This window comes from Suricata suricatta, chromosome 9, assembly GCF_006229205.1.
Source record: "Suricata suricatta isolate VVHF042 chromosome 9, meerkat_22Aug2017_6uvM2_HiC, whole genome shotgun sequence".
In the NCBI taxonomy this organism is placed as follows: Eukaryota; Metazoa; Chordata; class Mammalia; order Carnivora; family Herpestidae; genus Suricata; species Suricata suricatta.
Genome location: NC_043708.1, coordinates 101,744,961 through 101,760,107, shown reverse-complemented (window position 1 = coordinate 101,760,107; position 15,147 = coordinate 101,744,961). Strand labels below are relative to the sequence as shown.

The 15,147-nt window shown below is 37.0% G+C and overlaps 1 protein-coding gene across 10 annotated transcripts in view; it reads left to right on the top strand.

Annotated features, from left to right (window-relative positions):
• The window catches only part of CSNK1G1 (casein kinase 1 gamma 1), a 169,476-nt gene that overhangs the window by 90,601 nt on the left and 63,728 nt on the right, over nucleotides 1-15,147 (top strand). For all 10 annotated transcript variants that reach the window (XM_029952032.1, XM_029952029.1, XM_029952031.1 and 7 more), the window contains one exon: nucleotides 751-820. In XM_029952032.1, coding sequence (XP_029807892.1) covers nucleotides 751-820 — 70 coding nt within the window. The remainder of the gene's footprint in view (nucleotides 1-750; nucleotides 821-15,147) is intronic.

Here is a 15,147-nt window from a genome sequence, read left to right as displayed (position 1 = left end):
GGCACCTGGATGCCTCAGTTGGTAGAGCATGTGACTCTTGATCCCAGGATTGTGAGTTTAAGCCCCACTTAGGGTGCAGAGCCTACTTAAAAAATTATATAAAGCTGTATACTGCCATGGAAAGATGTCATTATTACATTGTTGAATTTAAAGATATATTACAGAAAAGCAAATATACTGTGATCTCATTTTAAATATATTTTTGAGTCTATATTTACATGTAAATATATGTATGAATAAATATTTGGAAGGACATTCACCAAAATGTTACTAGTGCTTTTCTTTACAATGATAGGATCTCAGATAACTTTTACTCTCTTCCTAATTTTTGTGTATTTGAAATTGTTTTCTGAGCATATGTCTTTTCTAAAAATAATAAAGCTATTTATCACCCAAAATTCATAATAAAACAAGCAGGGAATACATGCTGGTATTTAATTAAAAGGTTTGGCATCTGGTTTCCTAGGAGAATACATTTCAGGAGAATACTTCTTGGTGAGGGAGTTCGTTGAATGATGGCTCATACAGAGTCTTTGTATTTAAATATCCATGGGAGGGAATGTATATACTTGAGTTTCATCCTTCCCTAGCTGTCCTTTCAAAGAGAAATTGTGGTAAGAAAATGCTATCATATATGGAGATCATCTTTAAAATATTAAGTGGTCTTGGCCCTGGTTTACTTTGAAAATCTAGGAATGGAAAAATTTTATTTGTGTAACTCTGATCACAATTTCTCTTCTTGGGTTTCAGGAACCAATAAAATCACGTGCTCCACAGCTTCATTTAGAATACAGGTTTTATAAACAGCTCGGCAGTGCAGGTAAGTCAAGTCTGTTTTCTCTGCATACTTAGCCTGTAGCTTAGCTGAAAGACCAAAAGTATGAACATTCTCTTATCTACTGGACCTTTTTTTTTTTTTTTAAACCAGACCATGTATCTCCCCTGCTTGCTGGATAGGTAAATAAACATAGTCAACTAAGCTACTCGGTCTCTGGCTCCTGGAGGGCCAGTTGATTGGGGATTTGTGATGCCATGACCATGCCCACAAACCACCTGAAATACACATGGTTTGGAGTGTTGCTTTTTGGTAATTTCATTCTCTTTTCATTTCTTTATACCAAAAGAAAAGAGGAGAGGTTGGCAGTTTGCAAGCAATATTTTATCATAGTGAGACTATGTATCTAGTTTTAAGGATCTACTAAAATACATGTTCTAAAATACCTTAACACTGTCCTTTTATCCATTTGGAAGACCTAGCTTATGTTACTGTAATAACTTAAGACCTTTGAGGATTTTTAAAAATTAAGCTCATATGTTTTTTTAAACATGCCTATTTTTTACCTAAAAGCTCTAATTTCTGAAATACTTTACTGGCTTCTAGGGAAATATCTTGAGTAAGCAAATGTTACCAACCCTACAGAGGTTGTACCTATATGATACTGCTTGCAGAAGATGAAATTGTTCAGCACTAGTTTCATTGTTTGACATTAGTAGACATTCCTCTACTTTATGCTTTCTCCAGTGTGATGGTTTTATGTGAATGACTGAAACATGTTTTTATTTCAGATACCAGTTATTGAAGGTACTACTAAAGGAATTTGAGTTTCACTTCCTAGAATATATAGAATTATATAATAGCCACACAGTGTTACTCAAGTTGTCTTATATGCTGACTGTGACAGTAATCAGCCATAGCCCTAACCAAGCAAGGCCACGATAGGCATTTGTCTTTCATTGAACTTAAAATGAGTTCTTGCTCACAATAGCTTCTTAGTATATGTTTGTTCATTGAATTCTCAGGACATATGTTTAACTTGAGGCTTCTCTTTCTCGAACTAAACTTTTTTTAAAAAATTTATTTATTTATTTTGAGAGAGAGAGAGCACAAGCAGGGGAGAGGGAGAGAGAGAATTCCAAGCAGGCTCTGTGCTATCAGAGCATAGCCTGATGTGGGGCTCGATCCCATGAATCATGGGATCATGATCCAAGCCAAAATCAAGAGTGAGATGCTCAGCCGACTAAGCCGTCCCATTGCCCCTCAGAACTGAGCTAATTTTAAAAAATTTTTAACATCTTTTATTAATTTTTGAGAGACAGAGAGCGACAGTGTGATCAGGAGAGGGGCAGAGAGAGAGAGGGAGACACAGAATCTGAAGCAGGCTCCAGTCTATGAGCTGTCAGCACAGAGCCTGATGTGGGGCTCGAACCCATGAACTGTGAGATCATGACCTGAGCTGAAGTCGGATGCTTAACCGACTGAGCCACCCAGGCATCCCCAGAACTGAACTTTTAAAGTTGGCTGTTAATTATTTTTGTTTTTATAAATTTTGGGGTTACAGTTATCACAACTCATTTATGATATTTCTATTAATTTAGATGAGCTCTTTAACAGCTATTTCACTAGTTGACCTCTCTGTTTTTATAGAGTTTTACTCAACTGGAAAGTTTACCTGTTTTTTATACATATAAGTTGGCATCAACCTAAGCTTTCTGAAGTTCGCAGTTATATAATTGATTTTGAGCACCCAAACATCTTAAATGCCATATTGGGATATTTTTCAGTCTTGATTCTGTTATTGGTGATTACATACTAAACATTCTTTAATTGCAATTGCACATTCCATCCTCCAGCCCTGCAATGAGACCATAAGCTCGTGAGAACAAGGCTTGTATTTTCTGTAGTCCTTGTGTCTCAAGTTTATCTCAAGGCCCAACATAGTTCTTTCACATGGTAGGCAGTTAGGGAGTATTTTGGTGACAGAAAAAAGTTAGGAAGATATGACAAGTTTGCCTTTTTAGATTTTTGCCAAGTTATTAATAAAAATATTTCCTGATGATGGCCAAAAAGGGAAATTTATTTTGAAAGTAAATCAGTTGACAAGAAAGTAGACAGGATTTAACCATGTCTTATTACAAATGTAAGCATGAACACCCAGTCCTAACTTAAAAGCATGAACATTTCTCTCCCTATTTTTCTAGAGTGAGTTCCAGCTGCAAATATGACTCATCAGTAGTCAATGTTTAAACAGCCAGAGCTTATATGCTACTCTTTTCAGAACCAAGGTGATGTGGCATTGTAAATAAACAACATTTCATGCCAAAGGCTCACAGTGACCAAAATAATATAATCGTCATTTTTACGCACTAGTGTTTGTCTGTCTTTATTCAACACAGGCCAGTGATTTGCAAAATATTTGGGTATCATGAGAAGGAATACTTTAAAAAAGAAAAAAAAAACATTGTGACTTAGATTTGTTCAGGGTGTTAATCACAGCTTATAAAATGGATGAAATTTTTTGGGAGGAATGAATGCTTATGAATTTAAAGAATGCTATTCTAACCAGAGTGTTAGACTTTAAATTTCCTTTTTTTTTTTTTTACATTTACTTATTTATTGTGAGGGGGGGAGGGGCAGACAGAGAGGAGAGAGAATCCCAATCAAACTCCACACTGTCAGTGCAGAGCCCAACCTGGGGCTCAAACTCATGAACTGTGAGACCTACCTGAGCTGAAATCAAGAGTCGGACGCTTAACCAACTGAGCCACCTAGGCACCCTGAGACTTTAAATTTTTGAAATAGGAACGTTAGTATTGGCTTGGAAGTATGATCATTACGTATCCAGGTCTTAAATCATTACCTTGGTTTTTGACCCCCATATTCCCCTGATCATATGATATGATCTGGAAATTCATAATCAGCTCCCTATTCATATGAAGATATAATGGTAGCGCTGGATGACTGTGAATGTGATCTAAAGCTGGAGCTCTTCCTGACTGTCCCTTCTTTTCCTTCTTTGATCTCTGCCTCCTTCCCTTCCATTCCATTCTGTTCTCTTGTGGGCGGTCACACCTCATGCTTTGTTGGCTGATTGTAGCTTTCCCATCAAGAAACTTCAAGACCTGATTATTTACTATGACGGTTAATATCTCTCACGGAAGAAAGTAAAGAGGACCTTGAAGCTGAGAAACATGATCTTGATCATCATAATAGCTATCATTTTTTTTTCATTCATGGTAGAAGCTAAATTATAAAATATGAAAGGATATTTTAAAAAGAAATGATGATCCATGCTCTTACTACCCTAACTCCACTGCGTTTCATTTGAATATCTCTTCATATACAGATACGTTTCATAGCTAATCTCAGTTACTCTTCATATACAGATACGTTTCATAACTAATCTCAGTTACTCTTCATATACAGATGCGTTTCATAACATCTCAGTTACATGTAACTACATCTTCTTTCATTTAGCATTACAACATTTGTCATGATGTTGCAGAGTCTTTATGTTTCTAATCATTGTGTAATAGCTCATCATCCTCATAGGCCATAACTTAGGCACCCATTTTGTGTGGTCAGACATTTAGATTTTTTTTATTTGAGGAAATCCTTTCCCCTATTGATTTCTGATATTATACTCAGCACTTGTATTTGGTCTCCCATTTACCCCCATATGATGGTGATTTTCAAATGTTTCAAGAGCTATTAAATGGTAGATTAGGTTTGTTCCAAATGATTTAAAACAAATTTTCAAAAGAAATTATAGGAAGGATAAATTCTGGCTTTGTATAACAACTAGAATAGAATGAAAGTAATCTAAATGTTATTACTATGGATCTGGATAAATATATGATGATATATTTATACTGTGGAATTAGGTACTAAAAAGAATGTACAGTCCTGTGTACTGATACGGAAAGATGTGCCCATATATTTTTAAGTGAAAAAGTTTACTAAACAGTATCGTGTCATGTTTGTATAGTATAAGAAATACGTATATAATACAGCTATGTCCACATGAGCATAGAAAATTTCTGATTGGATATACAAAAAATTTAATAATAATTACCTTTGTTTTTTTCTTTTTTTTTTTTTAAACATTTTTATTTATTATTGAGAGACCCAGAGCATGAACATGGGAGGGGCAGAGAAAAGGGGAGACACAGAATCTGAAGACAGGCTCCAGGCTCTGAGCTGTCAGCACAGAGCCCAACGTGGGGCTTGAACCCACAAACTGTGAGATCATAACCTGAGCCAAAGTTGGATGCCCAACTGACTGAGCCACCCAGGCGCCCCAATAATGATTACCTGTGAAGAGTATGATTAGAAATGGGAAGTGGTGGCACTCTTAAGTTTTTTTAATTTTTTAACATTTATTTATTATTGAGAGACAGAGAGAGAGTATGAGACAATCTGAAGCAGTCTCCAGGATCTAAGCTGTGAGCACAGAACCCAACATGGGGCTTGAACTCACAAACAGCGAGATCATGACCTGAGCTGAAGTGAGACACTTAACTGACTGAGCCACCAGGCACCCCTTAAGTTTTTAAATTAATCCTTTGTTATTTTTGCATTTTTTGCCCTGATTATGTATTATTATTATTGTTGTTGTTGTTGTTGTTATTATTATTATTATTACAACTAGTTTTTTAAAAGACCAGTGCATTTGTATTCTCCCTCCTGCCTCTTCTATCACCAGGCAACCCCTTTGTTTCCCCATTTATCCTGAGTCACGTGTTGGCAGTTTCAGGCTTAAGTTGAACAAATGATAATAAAGTGCTACAATGTCCTGTTTCCTTTCTTTCCGAACACCTTGTAGAAAGGAAACAAATTGTGAACTGGTTGGTATAAGCTGTCTTCTGCAGTAGGATTTCTCGTCTCCGGGGAAAGGCAGTTTTCAGGCAGAAGTTTAGTGGTTATGCATTCTGGATGTTACAAGGGAGATTTATGCATTGGGTAGAAAATTAGAATACATGACTTTTTAAAGAACTATTTGAACTCTAAGACTGAATAAAAAAATTTTTTAAAGTCACATGTTACTGTGCAAGAAACATCCTGGTGCAGATTTGTGTGCTTGGTAGCTGTCTTGGTTTCAGAAGACATAAAAATTTGTTTGAGTTAATTACATTAAAATATAACCCTGGCAAAGTGGATTTCCATTGGCCAAGTGAATTAAAATGGGAACACTACCTAGTGTTGTCACATAATGGGATGGCTGGGGGGTGGGGTAGATTTTTATTTGTGTGTTGTGGTTGAACTCATTGAGTCTGAGATTCCCAGAGGATTTCCAAAATTACTACAAAGGAAACGAATATTTTTCAAGTATGAAACTGCAGTGGTATCTAAGGATTATGAAAAAGTATTATATTCTTCACTGTAGGAAAATAATTTCTTCAGTTTTGTCTTATTTTTGTTTCATTCCTTCTTAAATCACTGTGTTCTGATTTTTCAAAGCACAGAGGGCTTTGGCATTCAGCACAGTTACGCTTTTCATATTTAGCTTCTGTAGATTGTTCTGAGTATATAAGAGTAGGAGGCATGGCTTAAGGATCAACTCTGGATTCCCTGGCACGTGCTTGCCCTCCTGGCTGCTTTAGTATTTGTTTGGTACAATGGGCCAGCTTCACAAGAAAGAACAGCAGTATTTAATCATGATAATTAAGGACTGCAGCCTTTGCAGTTAGCAGGTGAGAGTAACCATCTTGTTTTCTCTTCATTTTTTTTTTTATTATCGATGTTGTGTTGTGTTATAGTTACTATGGGTAAATCCCAAACTCATTTTCCTGTTATGGGATTGTTTTTATGTCTCCCTGTGCTCTCAGGGTCCTTTTACTTAGGAGAGTATATATAAATATATAAATATATATATATATATATATATATATATATATATATATATATATACATACATATATACACACACATCATCAATTTAAAGTTTTCCCAGCCCACTAATCCTTTATCCTGTACGTACTTTTCCTTGTATCCTAATACAAAGGAATAAGATTTAGTGGATGACAGATTTGAGGCCAAGGTGGGCAAAACTGGAGGCCTAAACAGATAGGAGGCCTAAACATGAGAGAGGGGACAGTATGAGCCTGAAGATTCATAGCTACCTATGGACTGGTCATGTGGTAAAGACCTAGTATATGTTTGTTAAATTAATAAAAGATGAATGCACCAGAACCAAGCATGCAGCTAAAGTGACAGGAGAGAAAGGAAGGGACAGGGAAGGCATGAGCAAGGACAGGAACAAATGAAACAGGATGGGGAAGGGAGGAGTAGGCAAATGGCAAGAAAAGAGGATTCCAGATAGAGAAATGAGAATGCAAATAAATAAAATAGGGTGGAAACCTTTGACTTTGCCAGAAGGAGCTATAAAGTTGCCATCTATTACTATCCTCAGAGTTAACTATTTCTTAGGAACAGCGGTTTTGAATAACAACTGGCCTTTTTAGAGAAAGTACTGGATTCGGGTATGGTAAGTTCTCATCACTTCACTCGACATTTGGAAAGGCCTAACTGTAATAAAGACAGACACTACAATGGACTCTTTGCTTCTGCGACCTTCTTAATTGTATTGAGAGATCCTGGAGGTAGCGGAGGAACTCCACTTGCTCTGCTTAAACAGTTAATTCGATTTCCACCCAGCAGCCTGCCTGGGAAAATCTTAAAGATTCTGGGAATAAATGTCATGTCAAAGTTGATCTAAGCCTGAACTGCCAAGTCCTGGATCTTCAGCAGCTATTCTGATCTGCTAATGAGCATTCTGCTGTGGCTGTCTTGTAAAGGAGATGCTAATCCTCAAATTTAAAACAACAAGATACTTCAATTTCACAGTGTAACAAAGTCCAGCCAAAATCTTATTGGGCAGAGAAAATAAGTGAAATGAAGTATCCAGTAGGTACTTCATATAGTTATATTTCACTTTTCCCATTTTTGAGCACCAGGGAGTTTGTTAACTTACTTACCCAGAGTCCCACGCTAGGCAAACTTGAGCTAGGAATGTTTTTACACAGACTTTTTTCTTGTGTGTATAAATACACATGTCCCCAGTAGATTCCTGAGGCCTTCCACCCATTATCCCTTCCCTAATTATAATAGAGTAGTAGAAGATAGTCTTAAAAGTGTTTCATCGAAGCAAAGATCCAAAACTACCCTCCCCCCATGAAAGAGTAGGATTTCCTGTTTCACACGGTGCCCTCAAAGTAAGTTGATGCTTTAGAAGGCTGCCTTTGTTGCTCCCAAAACCTTTTATGGTCTTGGGCAATCAAGGTTTTGAAGCATTTCTTTCCAAAGTAAATGAATCACTTATGTTGAATATATATGCTGTGTATTCAACTGAGAAGCTCAGAGCTACCCTATGCAAGCCATTTCACCCACTGAAACCTTTATGCTGTGAATAAAGGCCATGTTCATAGAGCTTATCAGACTTTACAATTTTGAAATTTCTAGGAGAGAATGGTTTTATATGTCATCAAGAAAAGGTAGGAGGTGCTTGTTGGTACCAGAAAAGGAGCTTTGAATCTAGGCAACTGTTAAATTAACAGGAACATGATTCTCCTTCAACAGAATAAAGCCCATATCTGAAGAAGATCATCAGAAAGTAGGAGATTGACAAAAACCTTCCTGTAATGTTGTGAACCTCCTTAGGAGTATATTGTAAACAATCTGGGCAAAGAAAATTAAAAAGAAAAGCTGCAGAGATGTTGCAAAGATGGGAATTTTACTTAAAATAGAAGTGAATCATGTAACAAGAGTAGTTGTGAACAAGTAACATACCTCAACATTGAGTGTTTAGGAGCCCTTAAGGAGTTTAGAAGAAACTTTTTAGTCTCCAATTTGTTAGGAAGTTTTCATAACAAAAGAAGAAAGGATCAAGTAATGAATCTGGTAAAAGAAAGTGAAATCTGGACCTTTCTTTCCACACAAAAGTTTTTCAGAAGTCAGTTTGCTACAGTTATTGTACTAATTAAGGCATACTCTTAATGAGTATAAATGGGCAGGTTTGAAATTACATTTTGAGGACTGTGGAGATTTAGACACTTGCCATCTTTAATTATAGGTAATGTGCATAAGTGGAAACAGCTAAGAATTGGAGTGAAGAGCAAAGTTAGCTCAGTTTTTCCCACCAATTCTTTGACTCAGCATTATCCAGGTGCCTGGCTGTGCCTCAGTTTCTTTACTGATACTTAGAAAAAACTGCCTCTTATAGTTTGCATGCATGCTAGGTTTTAATGAGGTAATGTCTGTAAAGGCCTTGAATTCTTTTTTTTTTCTAATTTTATTTTATGTTTTTTATTTATTTTTGAGAGACAGAGGCAGCATGAGCAGGGGAGGGTCAGAGAGAGAGGGAGACACAGAGTCCGAAGACAGGCTCCGGCTCTGAGCTAGCTGTGAGCACAGAGCCCTGTGCAGGGCTCAGACCCACAAACCGCAAGATCATGACCTGAGCCGAAGGAAGTTGGACACTTTAACCAACTGAGCCACCCAGGGGCCCAAGGCCTTGAATTCTTAAGGGAAAAGTACTATATAAACACAAGGCAGATACTGTTTTACGTTGAAAACTGAAGATCTAACTTTTCTGTAGAAATGGAAATATCCTATGTACATTTCTCATAGCTTTTTTTTTCAATGTTTATTTATTTATTTTGAGAGAGAGAGCAGAGAGAGGCAGAGAGAAAAGTGGAAAGAGAATCCCAAGCAAGCTCTGCACTATAAGTGCAGAGCCCAACACGGGGCTCAGTCTCGCAAACTCGTAAGATCATGACCTGAGCTGAAATCAAGAGTTGAATGCTTAACTTACTGAGCCCTCCTGTCATCCCCCCCACCCACCGTTTCTCATAGCTTTAAAAAAATCTCAGAATGGGGACACCTGAATGACTCAGCTGGCTGTATCTGACTTTTGATCTCAGCTCAGGTCATGATTTCATGGTTCATGGGTTCAAGCTCCACATTGGGCTCTGTGCTGCTGGCATGGAGTCTGCTTGGGATTCTGTCTCTCCCTGTCTCTCCATCTCTCCCCCATGTGTATACTCTCTCTCAAAATAAGTAAACTTTTTTTAAAAATCTCAGAATGAAGAGATAACAGTTTCATCTTTGAAGAATTTTTGATGGATTCTCAAGCAGTAGTGACTTAATGTTTCCCAATCCTTCTGACTCAGTAGAGCAGAATTCTAGCTACAGTGAACCCATCACATCTGTGATCTTGACGGTAGTGTGTTTCTTTCAGAGCAGCTGCTTATGGTCAGGTTAGAATTCAGTTATGCTCACTTAGGCCTCCCTGGTGAGAACGAATACTTCTACTTGCACAACTCCACAGCCTTTCATGCTGGTTTGGAGGGAGCTCTTGGCCACAGCAGTCTTTTATAATACCTGGGAACCCCGGGGGGAAAAATCACATTGCCATATCTGTTTTTGTTCTGTAAAACCAATTGGAAACTATTATGCAAGACCCAGGCCAACTGGTTCAGTTAATGTTTGGTCTTTATATAACTGGATTCGTTTATGAATTTGCAAAGGAAGTGGTGTTACTAGTGCTTAACAACTGTTAAACATCATAAGTCAGGTTTATTATAGGGTCTGTGGACTATTAGTGAATATCAGTGCTGCCAGAAAAGGAAGGATGCATATATTGGGCTATCTCCTGCTTCCAATGTAGAAGATAAGATTTCTTATGAAGCCAGATAGTGTAAAGGAACAGATAGTAAATACTTTAGGCTTTGTGGGCCATCACTCTCTGTGTATTCTGTGTATTCATCTCTGTTCCTGTAGCACAGAAGCAGCCATAAACAGAAAGTAAGTGAATGAGTTGGATTCCATTGAAGCTCTATTTATGGGCACTGGAATTAGAATTTTATGTAATTTTTGTGTATTACAAAATAATTAGTCTTTAACTTCTTTCAAATATTTAAATATATGGAAACCATTCTTAGTTCTCTAACCATATAAAAGTACCTGGGCCAGATTATATGTAACCTATGGGCTTAGTTTGCTGACCTGTGCTCTAGCATGGCAGTGACAAAAACATCTTATCCCTTTTTATCACTCCGTTCAGTTTGCAGATTCTAGCAATAACCTCAAAGAACTCTGTGCCACCCTTGAGGCACTGTAATGAGGGGACTTAGGGAGCCACATCACTGTCACTCTGTGGAATTTTCATAGTGTAATGTACTGCTGGATTGGGAGCTTTTTAAGGGCAAGAAACAGCTTTTATTCGTTAAAGCATCACTTGCTTATTACTTGATCCAAAGAAAAAACCCAACAAATGTCTGTTAAATTGATGAAATCCCAGGATGGAAGTTCTTTGAACAGTACTTGACTGGCAGTGCAATCACCAACTTAAGTTGAAGCTTCTTTTCCTTCATGCATACTGTCCTCTCTAAACTCGGGCTCTTCTTTATTTGCTGGTGACAGTAATTATTAACTGTTATGCAAGCAGAATAGAGATATTAATGAATAACTGAAGATACTAGAATGAAGTCCCCCAAATTATTTCTGCAAGGATTTGCTATACAATCAGAAATTTATATTCATTACTCCCTACAAACAGAGTATCCAACAACTAGCTCCATAGTGAAAGTTTTAGAATTGAAGCCCATGAAAGGTAGGAATTCTGTGTGGTTTTCATCAGTATACTGGCTGTAGCATTGCAAGTCCACAGACCAAAATGTCCCATTAGCAGCTAGAGAATGATTTAGATACAATCACAGTGAAGTGGTGGTCATAGCTTATCAACTTTTTGCTTGGCTTCCACTCTCAACAGGTACAATTCAGAAAAGACAGCCTAATTGTATGGAAACTAATTTGACAATAAACTACTTAAAAAAAAAAAAAAGCCTAGATCTCTTAACTCTGCTACCTAAAAAAGGAGAGTAATATTAGAGGATGAGTTTGCAATTATCTATGTTCAGTTTGCCCAAGGGTAAAAAGAAGTTTTTCACTTAAAAAATTATTTTTATAAATTCTGGAGAAAACGAATGTCACTGAAGCCTTAGAAAAATATATAAAAGAAAGATTAAAGTTTTGATCACCACCATGGTGAATCTCTGTATTCACAGCTACTATTACTGTGTATATTTCCTTAGTTCTTTTATGTATATAGTTTTCATTAAAGTTTTTCTGATTTATAGATGAGTCTGTTTATCAAATGGAAAGGAATAAATATCACACTATGCTAAGTTTCTTTTAGGCTTTTTAAAAAATTATAATTCCAGGATAGTTAACCTACAGTGTTATATTAGTTTCAAGGGTGCAGTATAGTGACTCAACAATTCTGTATGGTGCGGAGTGCTCATCATGAGTGTACTCTTAATCCCCTTCACCCATTTCACCTGTCTTCCTCCCCAGCCCCCACCTCTCCTCTGGTATCCGTCCCTCTTGTAACCTTCTGTTCTCTAGAGTTAAGAATCTGTTTCTTTGGTTGTCCCCTTTTTACTTTGTTCCTTTGCTTTGACCCTTAAATTCCACATTTGAGTGAAGTCATGTGGTATTTGTCTTTCTCTGACTGATTTATTTCACTTATTAGCTTTATTATATAATACAGATTTAAGGGATCAGGTACTAAAAGGGTGAAATGAGTTCAACATCAAGTTGAATATTGTGATTGAAAAATAATGGCAGGGCGTCTGGTGGGGTCTGTTGGTAGAGCATGAGACTCTTGAGCTCGGGGTTCTGATTTTAAGTCCCATGTTGGTGTAGAGATTACTTAATAATAAATTTAAAAAATTTTTTTTAAATTTTAGATAGTGTGATCAGGGGAAGGGGGCAGAGGGAGAGAGAGAGAATCTAAGCAGGCTCCATGGTCAGCACAGAGGCTGACGTGGGGCTTGATCCCACAACACTGGGATCATGACCTAAGCTGAAATCAAGAATTGGCTGCTCAACCAAATAAGCCACCCAGATGCCCCCAAAATTTAAAAATAAAAATAGTTGCAATACTGAAAATATTGAAAATAGCTCTAGGAAGATAATAAAACATGTTAGAAAATAAATTGGTGAGGGCTCATCTTTGTGCTAGTTTATTTTATTTCCTGTACAGAGGCTCTGTCACTATGAGGACTTAGTACCTAATTTTAGGCTATAGGCTTTGTTCAGAATCCTAAGTTATTTCTTAGAACACCATATTTTAGTTCACTTGACTGCTAGTATAGCCTAGTAGTCAAATAACTAGATGATCACTAGCTGTCACATATCACGTCTAAGTACCAGTTTCTAGGTATCTTTTTTAAAATGCTAGGATTTCAAGGGTGATAGTTTTTCTAAGGAAGCCAACTGTTAAATACAAATAGAGTCATATGTGAAATTAGGAGCTAAAAACAGCACACAGGTGAAAATCACATACAATCAAAATTAGCCTTGAAAAATCCCTTAAATTGCACATAGAATATATAGTCCAACTGGATTTGTATATATGATTATGGTCAGTAAATATGTATTGTGGAGTATGATTATATAGTATATACTGTGGACATAGTTTATGTAATAAAGTATACATCTGCAAAATATTTTATGGTAGTTTTAATTTATCAAACTTTGGCCAAATATATATTGTTAAGTTTGAGTAAATATTATTGGTTCTTAGGCCATTCTACATCTACTCTTCATGTTAGTAATTTTTATGAAAGGCTTGATCTAGTAACTATGCTAGTGGTTTACATCTGTTTTCTACCTGTAAGTTCCCTAAGGGCAGAGTCTGTGTCTTACTTTTTATTTCTTTGCTCCCTAAACCAAAGTGTAGCCTCATCTACACACACTCAGTAGTGTTGTCTACACACATGTAACTGCTCATCTTCCTGCTCTTTAACTATCATAAGGAAGATGAACAGTTATGTGTGTGTGTGTTGATAACACTGTTTTGATTACCATTAACAGAATCTATTCTAATTAGCTTAGATCCAAAAGGAAATTTTACTGGAAGATCACATGGATGTGTCTTGGAACAGGAAGGAAATCATACACAGATCTCACTAGGGATTGTTGCAGAGCATTTGAGAGCCTCTAGAAACCAAGACAAATTACTCTCTGTCTCTGGCTTTCTGTCCAACTCTTCCAGACTCTTACTGCTTTATTTGACTCTTCTGCTTAGGGTCATAAAATGTTTTGGCTCATTGTTTGTTAGCGCTCTTCTTTTCTCCACATTACCAGCCTTCTCTGCTTTTCCTTACATGTGGTGAAAGAGGTCTTTCTCATACCCCTGTTGATTTAAGCTCCTGCAGCTGGGGATGGACTGCAGCCCTGTGTCCCAGATGCAAGTTCCTGGGAAAGAGACTGGCTAACTCAGCTTGGAAAAGCTTTCCAGTTCTGACCCTTATTCAATGGGTATGGAATCATATAGAATCTGCCGTTAAACAGAGTAGGTTTTTTAAGAATGTGGCTTAAGAACTGGGAAAAAAACAGTTGATAGTGTGACAAGAGAAGGGTGAGTTTACTGACCATATTTTCCTTTCTTTTCATTTAACACTTGCTAAAAATGCAAAACATTTTGACTTAGGACCCTTCAACATCTTGAGATTCTCAAAGTAGAGAGTGTGAAGACAGCAACTGTGTATTGTCCTGGCATAGGGTAATGCGTATTCAAAAAAGAGAATCGCCTGTTTCACAGTTAATTGTGCCTGTGTTTATTGTACTTATCATCCTCTCATCGGAAAAGAGTAATTCTAGGAGGGAAACCTGCTTTGGGCCTTCTGAATATATTTTGCAGAAGGTGCAACCCCAGTGCCACACTTGTTTTCTGAGGGAGTAGAACCTAAATATAGAAGCATCCTTGAGTTGGTGACTCAGCAGTAAGAACCCGAGATTGGTATATGGAAAGCATCTTCATCTTACAGTATATGGAATGATCTTCAGACAAGGAAACGTGTGATGTAGTCTTCATCTTTTCCTTCAAAAGTGTGTATGCGGCCGAGTGCATGTTTTCAAATCTATGCACGTTGTCTAGAAAACATTTTAAAAAGACATTTAAATACTTTATTGATGTTACGGTATAAGTCCAATCTGTGTCTAATGCTTAATTTTATGAAAAAAAAATAGAAAGGGTTGTTTTCACATCTGGGCTTGAAACTGTGTAATTCACATACATAGTACTAATAATTGTTAGTCTTTAGTGGAACTGATTTAGCAGTGATAGTTTTGTGAATGTCTGGTCATTCTTCTAAAGATCATAACCTAAATCTGTATTAACTAGCCTCACTGGTCAGTGAGGGAACTGAAATTCGGAAGCCCAGCATTTGGTACACTTCTGGACTAAGATAAATTCTATCATTTTGTATCCTTTATGTGTGTTTTTCATAGTTTAGAGAATTGGTACGTTTCTGGTATTATGACTAACAGTGTGCTCTGTGGTACAGTGAAATAAAAGCAGA